This window comes from Achroia grisella, unplaced genomic scaffold (assembly GCF_030625045.1).
Source record: "Achroia grisella isolate CSIRO2021 unplaced genomic scaffold, CSIRO_AGI_Agris_v1 utg204, whole genome shotgun sequence".
NCBI classification, from domain to species: Eukaryota; Metazoa; Arthropoda; class Insecta; order Lepidoptera; family Pyralidae; genus Achroia; species Achroia grisella.
Window position 1 is genome coordinate 2,151,941 of NW_026712703.1, and position 12,000 is coordinate 2,163,940.

At 31.3% G+C, this 12,000-nt stretch overlaps 2 protein-coding genes across 2 annotated transcripts in view; both read left to right on the forward strand.

Annotated features, from left to right (window-relative positions):
* LOC131842098 (uncharacterized) overlaps nt 1–12,000 on the forward strand; it is a 91,209-nt gene that overhangs the window by 73,436 nt on the left and 5,773 nt on the right. The window contains exon 4 of the mRNA XM_059190601.1: nt 2,281–2,416. Coding sequence (XP_059046584.1) covers nt 2,281–2,416 — 136 coding nt within the window. The remainder of the gene's footprint in view (nt 1–2,280; nt 2,417–12,000) is intronic.
* On the forward strand, nt 10,863–11,717 carry LOC131842099 (brachyurin-like). Its single transcript, XM_059190602.1, has one exon. The coding sequence runs from the start codon at nt 10,863–10,865 to the stop codon at nt 11,715–11,717; it is 855 nt and encodes a 284-aa protein (XP_059046585.1).

The window sequence follows — 12,000 nt, forward strand, 5'->3', positions numbered from 1 at the left end:
ATTTTCAAACTTAATAAAAACTGATAAAATGGTACGTAACCAGTGAAATAGAAAATCCGTGGAAAGTTATGGAGCAAACGCCAATATTACAAATAACATGTGCCTCTAATACACTTAGGGATTTTCATATGAATAGGTACGTCATATTTGATGTAAGAAGAAGTTGTTGGTGTAAGACTATTTAAAATTTTGTCGACATGCGTTTTTGCGTAGACCTTGGTGATCAATCAAAGCATAATTGTTATCAACATATAATAGCTATCAAGATCAATCGATTTAAGTAAAATGTTACTAAAGTCAGTATTTAAAAACTAGCCCATTTTAATTGATCATTAAAATAAGTATATATAAACTATCGGCCCGACTTCGCACGTTAAAAATGAAATGACGGCTAAGTACCAACCTATAGGAATAAACCTGTTACTCCATTATTATTTAATTAATTCGTTTTAAAACTTCACTTTATATGAATCATAATATCATATTCTTAAGCTATAAACTCGCCGAATTTGATTCACATAGCACATTTTTATTGCTAGTCTCTTAATTAGTCACAATGCCATAATAATTCATATACAGTTCATTTATAAGTCTATCACCTGATTTATAGATATCAATAGCAGTATAGAAACTATGTACTAGACATTGTTAATGCGCTGTAGTGTGACATCCATCCCCGATATACAGATATCAAAGCGACATAATAATCATGATATATGAGTATTTAGTAACTGGTTTGTTCTCTATTGCCAGAGCACTATTAAACTCCGTGTAATACAGTACGTAGTACGAAGTACAAATCGATCTAGTAAAAGAAAAATTTAAGCTTGGTGTCTAAGAGACATGTGTTAATCAACTATTGTCATATAATCACACAGGATAATATAGGTTTTTGAACCATGATTCACAAATGTGTATTAAATATGTCTAATATTTAGGCATAACAACTACTAAAATAGAATATCTTTCACACAGAGAACAAACCAAAAAATTGTTATGTTAATAATAATAAAAAAAAAATTACAAGTTACCTATCTATGAAGTCGTATAATCTACATAAATCCCTATAGGTCTACGGTTCGAACCTTTACTATTATATACTATTATATAGTCTGTTTTAGAATGCACTGTCTCTCAAAATGTATGGCCAATACTAATTGTAAATACCATTTTACCTCGGGGAAATTAGGATAAAAAATATTCGTTGGCTAGAAGCTTTCGAATTTACAAATTAAGTAGTATAGTTTATGGATTGGTAGCCACGCCAAATTCTTATTTTAAATGCTTTTGGAGTGGCAGGCATGCAATGCAAGTGCATCTATAACTGAAAGTGGTAGGTAATGCAAAAGCGCACTACACTTAAATTAATTCGGCATGCCTACAATCCGTTGCATGCACATAGCTCGTTTACCCGATGAAGGGCGTAACAGGTCAACCTCAGTTCCAGGTCAATCTGATGAATAACTAGTAACTGATGAAAGTGTAGGCGCGAGCTTAACTACCTCGTAAAACAAATTGTTAGTGAGGGTGACGTAATAATACAAATAATTTTATTTTGATGGATTCGTATCTTCATGTCAGTCTAATTCTATAAGATTTGCATATTGTAATTACTGTCAGAATAAACTTATCGTTGTGAGTTTCCACTTAAAAAAATAATTGAGTTGTAGTTAAATTTTGGTTTTTGCAGTAAAGTGGACAAAACTATGGCTAACATATTAATAATTAAGGTATTTTCTTTTTTAAGTGATTATAATAAGGTTTTGCTATACAGAAACTTCTTAAAATCCTGTATTATCCAAATGTAACTGTATTGTCTAAAATGTGTTGGTATTTAAAAATAATTAAAATTAAAATTCAGTTACGTCAATAAACAACCTTTAATTTATGATTACCTTAACTAATCATAGACATTTTCATCCAAGTCATACTTTTTTTCAATACCTTTTATCTACTGCAGAAACATGAATATGCAAACATTAATAAAAAGTATTCGATATTTAAGATAATTATAGTTTTATCTCATTTCTTCAAGTTTTATTTAGTGTAAATGTAATTCTTAGAAATAAATTTAAAATATAAATCTATAAATATTTTTTGTTCAGTTAAACAACGTGAAAAGTCTCTACTCTCTCCATGTATTATAGTAATCTGTTAAACTATACTGCCCAGGCTAGTCCTATGTCGTAAGTCCGGCACTGCATTTAGATTTTTCTAATTGCTTAAGTTTAACCAATTTTAACTAATAAGACATTAACATTGAAACGTATTTCTTTTCAGATAGCGTTAGCAACTGAAAACTCAATAATCTTACAAAATTTGGACTTTGCGGCGAGCGGAAGCTACTCATGTGAAGTATCTCTGGACACACCAATTTACACCAAGGCTTCGACCGAGAAGCAGCTCACTGTATTTCGTAAGTTATTTAAAAGTTGTTTATTGATTCTATATCCATACTACAGGCATCGTAAATTGTACGGAATAACTTTAACCGACGCAATACACCAGGGATCAGTAGGAACATGTACGTAAAACAACTTGAATTATATCATACGTTACCAAGTCTGAAATGAAACTTGATACTAACTACGCAGATAAAAAATATCTGTAAATGGTATAACTAATAATTATACATATTACAACAGCTTTTGTTATTGAAATTTGTATCAAGTAAGGAAATTAATACCGATCTTGACGTAAAGCTATTATTATTACAAATAGGTATATATTATAATTACTGTACTTCAATTAAAATAGACAGTGACATTTGACATTCTACAAATATAGAATACAAAAAATGTACAGTAAAAGAAAAAAAATCGTGTTACATGACTTTAGGTATGTTTTTTATACATTATTATTTGCAGGTAATTTATATATATATATATAAAATTTTGCAAGTATTTATGTACTTATGTAAAGGGCAACAATAACAAAACTACCTAATATGTTCTACCAATAAAATAATAGAATGATATCGCATGCATTTTCTGTAATTATGCAAGTTTTATATCAAAATAAGTTTGTGCTACATATGCCGCTAATTATACCTTCCCATGTAATATCAACATTAACTCAAAATTTACTTTGTCCTGACTAAAGCCCTTGGAATATAAGTTATGCTAGTAGTCGTAATCGCGAATACATTAATTTCCTAAAGGTACAAGGATAACAGTGGTAGATTAAAATAGTCCTCCGCGAGAGTACCTCAGCCTTTCCTAATTTTAGCCGCCAAGCAGCTTACTTTGTCACATGTGTTTCTATTGTAGAGTGTATATGAGGCAGTACAATTATAAGAGGCATGACTTCTTAGTGCTCTGAAATGGCAACACCTGTGTGATATCGCGGGTGTTAAATGATAACGTGATGTCCGTAGTCTAGTTTTTTAGTAGATACCTTTTACCATTAGATGCGCCTTCAGCTTGTTTGCCATTCTAATTACATAAAAAAACAGTAGGGGTTGGATCTTAAAAAAAACTAGCTGTTATCTTTGAATTCATCTGATTTTTACGTTAAAAGACAGGTGCTCTAAATTTCAAGAAGATTCTATTAGTGGTCCAATCGTGAAAAGTAACAAACATAAGCGATGGCAATTTAATTGTGTCTAAATACTTTATTTGTCTTCAAACGACAGACTGTAACCTATATGCGCTTTATGTTCCTAACTTACTGCAAATCCTAATAGATACAACAGATGCCACTTGTTATGCCAATTGCTATCTGTAAATTCTTTAAACCTCATTCCTTTGCTTTAAAATAAACTTCGAAACAGAATGTAAAAGTGGACAGTTTTCCTGCAGCAAAGCTTACGGTAAATGCATTCTTATGTTAAGCAGATAGAATTTCATTTAGCGACTTGCACTAGTATTTTGTATTGCAAGACAGTGTGTATCGTAAGCTAGACTGGTTCAGGGCATCAGAAATTTAAAGTTGCGAATCGTTGTGTAATAAAAATGCTGAAACCTAAAGTACAATAATAAAATACTGTTATATCAGAAATACACTGTTTCCACTAGATTCCTTTAGCTTATTTTTTATTCTATCATATTTACAATAGATATCATTATCACTTACTTTTATTTGGTACAAACAGAAAAATACGAATAATGTCTGTATTCATTTATTTACTCGTATTTATATGTGTAGGTACTGAGTATTTTTTTAAGTTAAATTATTTGAAGGTAGAAATAGCCTAATATATGTTCATTTTATTCGCCCATCTATTTGACTAACTAAATATAACAGATTAACATATCAAAGCCACAGTAGATATGCCAACTTGATGGACAGCTCATACTACTGGAATTGTAAAGTTTTGTCTAAAGGTTCAATAAGTTAAGCAGGCATCAGACATGTGAATAACAATATTGGATATTTAAAGTCAGAAGTCTCGAGAGAAATGGCATAAGGAAGCTACCTTATGTACACATACATATAAATATGTGAAATTTCTAAATAAAAATTAGAAAGCTTTATTATTTTTTATGAGTTGAATAATAACGTAAAAAATATACAAATGTTTCTACCTTATGTCTTACTTACCTTATTTGCTATTATTTTAAAGTATGTACCTAAGTAAAGTAATGATACGTTCATAAGAAAATGTTACATAACTGGGATAGGTACATCCGATCCGATACGCATCCTGGATTTATGTGCGGACCCAATACGTTTTCTATTATTGGATTTTCGACCGTCACAATAAATAACAATTTATATTATTGTCGGATTTGCTCATGTTTCTTCCCCTTTTAATATGTCACATATAGAAATTCTTTCGGGCCAATTTAACACAACTTTCAAAAGCAATATATATAAGTGCATAATGTACAATTGTACGCGTAAATAGAAAAAAGATTAAATATTCTGTGTATATCATATTTAAAAAATATATTTTCGTATACACATAACTACAAGTGTCGTTCAAAATAGCGTCATTAACTATCTATTTAATGCGCGATGAAGAAAAGCCGTGACACGCATTGCAAATAAGCAGCAGCCTCCATTAGTATCGACCGCACAGTAACATCGCAAAATCCAACTCTATGTTCTCTGAGATAAGACATTTAAGTATGTTCCACAAACGTTCACGAAATCATTTCTGAAAGATACGAATGGTTGAATGGAATAAAGCTATTTCAAATCAGTAATGGCACCTCCATTATTAGGTTTTGAACGTTTTCGTTGAATAGTGCAAATTTAGCTAGCTCTGACTTGAATAAATAGCCAATGTGGGTGTAGAGCCAAAACTACTGGGTGAAGGTAGAATTCTAAAACATCTAACTACACACTGTCAACCAGTTTACAATACGGTGTGGGCATAGGTACTTAGATACAAAAAGAAACCTACGAGTCAGAAGCGGATCCTTTTATGAGATTTAAATCTAACAAACCTAAGATATAGATATCCTTCCACATACCCGTGACCCTCTGAATAACTGCTACATCATTTGATATCATCAATCGAGAAATTCGAGTTCGTTATGGGTATATGCAATCAAAATACTATTTTATATAGATATCTAAATTGCATGTACAAGCAAAAATAATGAAGTACATAGCCAAATCTTCTAAAATAGAATATTTCCTAAACAATAGTCGTGTAAAATGGTTCTCTTTTACGTAAGTAATGTTGGGAGGTTTATTTCTACTCTCGGATCATTTATCAAGCCGCCGGTCGTGCAACAAATATTGTGGTCCCGTTTTTATTGAGAAGTATTCGTTCTCACTGTGAATTTTATACGAACCACAAACACAACGACTTTGCTGCTCAAAGATAATTCTATCAATGCAAATAGGTAGATGTGTGTACTACTACTAAACTTACTTCATATTTATTTCTGTTCATTCATTGCCCTCTTGACACATGTGTTATTTCAGTACCCAATCAATAACTGACTAATTATGTCTATTCTTCAAATTTGATAGGCATTTGTTATGTTAACCTTAGTGAACCAACCGCTATTTCAATTAGAGTTTCCAACTTTTATTGCTAAGAGATATCTTTTACAAAATTATTTGTATTTCGATTCTACCGTATAAAATTTCTTTGATCACAAACATGTAATCTATTGGAAATAAGTCAATTCTGGTAATTAACTTATTTCTAATAATAAAGTATCAAGAAAATTTTGTAATATTATCCATCACAAAATTAATAACAATTGAATATCAGAATAGGACAACTTAAAATGTACTTTCTATGAGTTATTTTCTTCTACATTGGATCTTTTAAATTCGGGTTTCGGAAAACAAATACTCGAGATAGTTCTGATTATAGGAACAAACAAAATATACTTGCATGTTCGCTAGACACATTTACACGCTGATGGTAATATTTTCCTTTTCTTCTTTAGGAAAAAACGTTGGCTACTTTAAATTAATGTAATAAATAGTAGAAACAATCATATATTCCTCCATGGTGGGTAAATTAACACTCAAATGGAATTCAGCATAAATCAAACTAAATCATATACACACTGCGTACTAAAAACTGTAGTCACGCAATTACCTATTTATATAAAGACTAGTTATTTACCGCTAGTTTATCTTTGTGTAATTTAAATATCCAATATTTAACACATATCTTGAGCATACGACTGCTATAATTATTAGGTTTCTGAACAAAAAAAATAGCAAGTCTACGATACTATTTTCATAATATCTATCAAGACACTAAATTTCTTCCACTACTATTTCTGTTCAAATATCAGCATTTGTCAGTATAATTTTATAAGTACAAAATAAATTGTATCAAAATGTACAGTAACATATATGTACTTTAAATTTAATTTAAAGACATTAACGGACATTATTATAAAATTTGAAATTTTTCATATTTATTTAGCTGCTTGTTTATTGAAACTGTGACCTCTACGTCGCCAGTAAAATGATAAATCACTCACTATGACATCTCTGGTGATGTGGCAACAACGGGCGGGCGGCGTTGGTTTAAAAATAAAACACCTTAGAAAATAATGCGGTGAATTATCAGCCATTTCAGATAAGGTTGAGTAAACAAAATAATCATAGTCTGCAATTTGTGAATTAAATTTATATATAATAATATTATAAATAAGGGTGTGTTTCTTTTCAGGAATAAACTGCCAAACGTATTTTAATGAAATTTGGTGTGATTTGTTGAGATTGATAATACATTATCAGTATCATTTAACACAAAGTCACGGAAATATAGACGAACTCGGCGATTGCCTTTGTATTAATACGTAATACGTATACAGAATATGATTTCAATAAAAAATAAATGGTAAATAATAATAATAAAAAAAAACTATTTGATTATGTAAAAAGTAAATCAATTAATGTTATATAGGTACCTACATAGCCTTAGTTATAACAAATAGACAGGCCTTCAAATATTATATATACATATATGAGATAATATGCGAACGGCATGTAATTTTATCGCTCCTTATCTTCGCTTCCTACTTTAAAATTTTAGACAATATTAACCTTCACACCTCTACAGTTTTGTACAGCCGCCTAAAATTTCCTTAAGAAATATTGACACAACTCATTATACAAAACGCTCCCCTTAATCTTGTATTTCATAATTTTTATGGACATTAAATAAAGTCTATTTATTATGAATAATATTTAAGCACTCGCGCCATAATTTAAAGTATCTTTAATCTTACAAAGCTTATTCATTAATTTGAAACTACCTCTTCTCGCTCATCTTCAGCTGTTTTATATTTATTATTACGAACACACATATTACAATATATCTACGCGTCAAATTTCGTCAGTATCCGTTCTGTAGTTCAGTTAGCTGTGAACAGATAAAAATAGTCAGACACACATACTTTTATATTTATAATATTACGTGGTATGCAAAATATGAAGTATTTTGCTGTTTTATATACACAATAACTCCCAATTATGACAGAATGAAAATATAGGTACAACTTAATCTGAAAACACCTTTTCATCCCCAAAATATTAACTTGTAATAGCCTACTAAGGGAATAAAGCACACCACTCTTATATGTATCTATCAGTATGGAACGGTGCACCGTGCACCCGACTGTGTTAACAGTGTTCGCTGATGGGGCACCATTCGAGAATTATAAGATGTACATGAGGTCAGAGCAATTAGCCCCATGACAAATCACATATAGACCTAGACGGTTTCCAGGGGGACCACCTGTCATAGTAAATTGCTAGCAATGGTATCACTTGTCGCCATTACTAACAATCCCAATCCCCAACAGAGTAATAGTACTATTATTCTTACTATCAATTCTCCATTGGAACATATATACTAAACTTGCGATTTTCTAATTGATGCGTTTCAACGAGAAATAATCTTTATTAAAAAAACTCAATGCAAGCACTTTTTAATAATGATATTTTTTTATTCTACCACTCATTTGCAGACTTATCACTAGAAGAATGAACAAGAAACTTGTGTGTTGCTCTTTTGAAATTTTAACTGTGTCAAATTCTAACTATAAGTAACAGCCTGTCCCTATGCCGTACAATGGAACGCGAATGGGTTAGTAAATATTGGACATACAAATCGTGTTATTACAGATCCGAAAATATTATTACACAATATAAAATAAAATCGCTCTCGCTGTCTGCCCCTATGTATGCTTCAATCTTTAAAACTACGCAACGGATTTTGAAGCGGTTTTATTTTAATAGATAGAGTGATTCAAGAGGAAGGTTTATATATATAATACAAGTACATTCGTGCGAAGCCGGGCCGAGTAGCCAGTTTCAATTATAAAAGCTATAAATATTCAATGACTAAAAATTAAAAAAGATATTAAAAAGACTGTACTGTAGCCACTTTAATTATGCTTCACTCAATGTTTAGTTCCGAGCAAACATATCTATTTTAGACATTCAATACGATTCTGATTGTCAGATCGCATAAATCAGCTATCAAAATCGGGGGAAGCACTTTTCGATTTGATTTACTAGATGTAGGTATAGCTATTGTAGGAATAATTCTAATCATTACGATACCTATAGTGAAATTATACGTATTAAATATGATAAACCAAACCTAATATTATATTTAATTATTATTATATATTATTAATTACCTATATAGATGGTAATTTTGGATAGCAATTTACAATCCAGAATCAGATTACAAATCCAGCATATTAGTTCTAATACCTAGGATTATTTCGATGGTTTTAAATTAATGCTTACATATTTATTTATGACAAGACAAAGGAATAATTTTATTCAAAAATATAAATAATATTTTTGGAATAAATGTAGCCGCAAAATCTATTTAAAAAGTTATACTAATAAAAGAATCAGAATTACATACTAATAAACAACATTTCATTGCAAGATATCACAGATTCGTCATGTGCAACCTAAATTTATCAGTGAAGAATAGTAATTGTAGGTAATTTGTCCAACATAATTAATAATACGGTTGACACAACAGAAGTCGAGTTACAACGAGAGTTTCAAGGGTCCCCACCAACATTAACAACACTACTGGCCGATGTGGGTGGTATATTGGCACCCCCGCGGTAAATTGCCATTGTCAGTGCGGTGATCACGGAGACAATTTATATTTTATTTGTATTTCATATGTATGTTAATGAATTCTATATAGGTATTTATAATATGAGCAATGTAGCCTGAATTAAATAAATAAATAATAATGTCTCATCATGTAAGTGCTTGCATCATACCATAGCTATATTGTTTATATACAAATAATGTATTTTCCAATAGTAAATCATACCATACGTTGTTTATGTGACTTTCAGTATAGGATTTTCCAATAGTAAATTTTTTTAAATCCCCATTACAGAAATATTATCGTCTTTAAACGATAAGTAGATAAATAGTAAAACCCAGCAGCCGAAAGATAACTACGAAACAATGATCAATACAAGGATATTGGTAATCGGTACAAACTTAATTTATTAATCTGTATGATTAAGCGCCTATTACAAACTGTTAATCACACACAGATCATAAATTTTATAATTAATATAGCGATAAGTAGTCTATGTTTATGTAGCGTTTATTAATAGATTTTTATCAAAACAGTTTTTTCTTCATAATAACATTTTCAATTCTCTATTTGCTCAAAAAAGGTTATAGAATAAATTTCTATAAGTAGTATTTCTAGTAAAATATATATCTGTTCATAAGTGTATGACATAAATTAAGTACCTAAGCTAATTGTTATACTCCTAGCATATTAAAGGTCAGTACAGAAATAAGATAACAGAAAATAAAGTATTCAAACATTTAAGGCTACATTGAATTATGAATAGAATAGAAGTAGAATAAATAGAAACAGAATAATATGATTTAAAAGTATGGGCCATTAAATAGAAATGTTCTTAATTAATTACCTAATAAACATGTTAAAATAACAATGCTGTCAGTTAGTTCACATGTGAATGGAACTTAAAGGACCAGTTATTACAGAATAATTGCGTTCACTACATATTCTATATATCGTTAAGATGCGATATTCCTTTACATTATTGGATAGAATCACGAAATGTATATATAGATAAGGAGTTCTTTTTATTATTTGCCAATAGAACCCTAATAAATTAATATTTACATTTCTTATTATTAAGCTTCGATAGCGGCCTCCATCAGTATTCATATTTTTAACCCTAAATTTATTAATAGCCTATATTACTAATAGTTCTTTTTGATATCGTTATATCAAAAATAGGTATTAATGTCTAATTCGACTTTGTATCCACGGTGATTTTCCTGGGTAATAAAAATTGTATCGGCTTACTTGCAAAACGGCTTCGTCGTGTTTGGTCAAAAGATAAGATTCAACAATCCTTTATAAACAACAGAGGCTCTGACCTCTTTACAGTTAAAGTAAAATGCGCGCGTTTGTTGTATTGTTTCTCTTTTGTGCCAGCCTCGCGTGGGCTTACATTGATCCCAGTGAGGACTTCATCGGATGGCATGAGAAGGTGGGAGTTAAGAATGCCCAACAAATTAGGAAACGCGAAGATCGAATCGTCGGCGGTAACATAGCCCCCGTAAACAGCCATCCTTATCTGGCCGGCCTGCTGATAGACATTATTGGCTTTACGCAACCTTCGGCGTGTGGAGGATCTCTCGTATCGTCTACCAGAGTTCTAACAGCTGCGCACTGCTGGTCCGATGGAAGATTCCAGGCACACAGAATTACAGTAGTCCTGGGTACACCTTATCTGTTCCATGGTGGAGTCAGAGTTCTTCCACATGCGATAGCAATACACGCACACTATGACCCTAGAACCTTTGCTAATGACATTGCTATGCTGTATTTACCAAATCCAGTAGAATTAAATCATGCTATCCGACCGATATCTTTACCATATGGTCCATTGCTATCTATGGACTACACTGGAGTGTGGGCAAGAGCTGCTGGCTATGGAAGATATTCAGATGTGACCACACCAGCGAATACAGTTGCAAGAAACGTGTTTCTTCAAGTAATATCAGTGCAACAGTGTCGAAATGCATTCGGTGATTTTGCTAGGGCATCTAATGTTTGCACAAATGGGTATGGCGGTGTCGGTATATGTCAAGGAGACTCTGGTGGGCCTTTAACAGTGACTACTACAGCTGGAGAAGATATTTTAATAGGCGTCAGTTCATTCGTAGCCAGCTACGGGTGTCAACTAGGACATCCTTCTGCTTTTGCTAGAGTCACGTCCTTTATAAACTGGATACATGCACATATGTAATAGATTATAACAAATAATTGGATATGGTAAACACAATTACAGTGCAATATATTTTTATATTTAGGAATTACTATGCCTGCAAGTTGTTTCGTGACAATAAACACATAGTTGCGAATCTCAAAACAAGTTTTTTTTTTCTTACCGTACTCATACCTTATAGTGTGTTATACTTTAAACCTAATTATATTTTAAACGTAGGTAATTCCCATGTAGTTACATACTAATAATTTATTATACAAATATTTTGAGTCTGCAATTGTTACAATCAGTAAGTAATTTAAAT

Coding starts and splice junctions, on each gene's coding strand:
- LOC131842099 (XM_059190602.1), top strand. CDS start 10,863: ATGCGCGCGTTTGTTGTATTGTTTCTCTTTTGTGCCAGCCTCGCGTGG.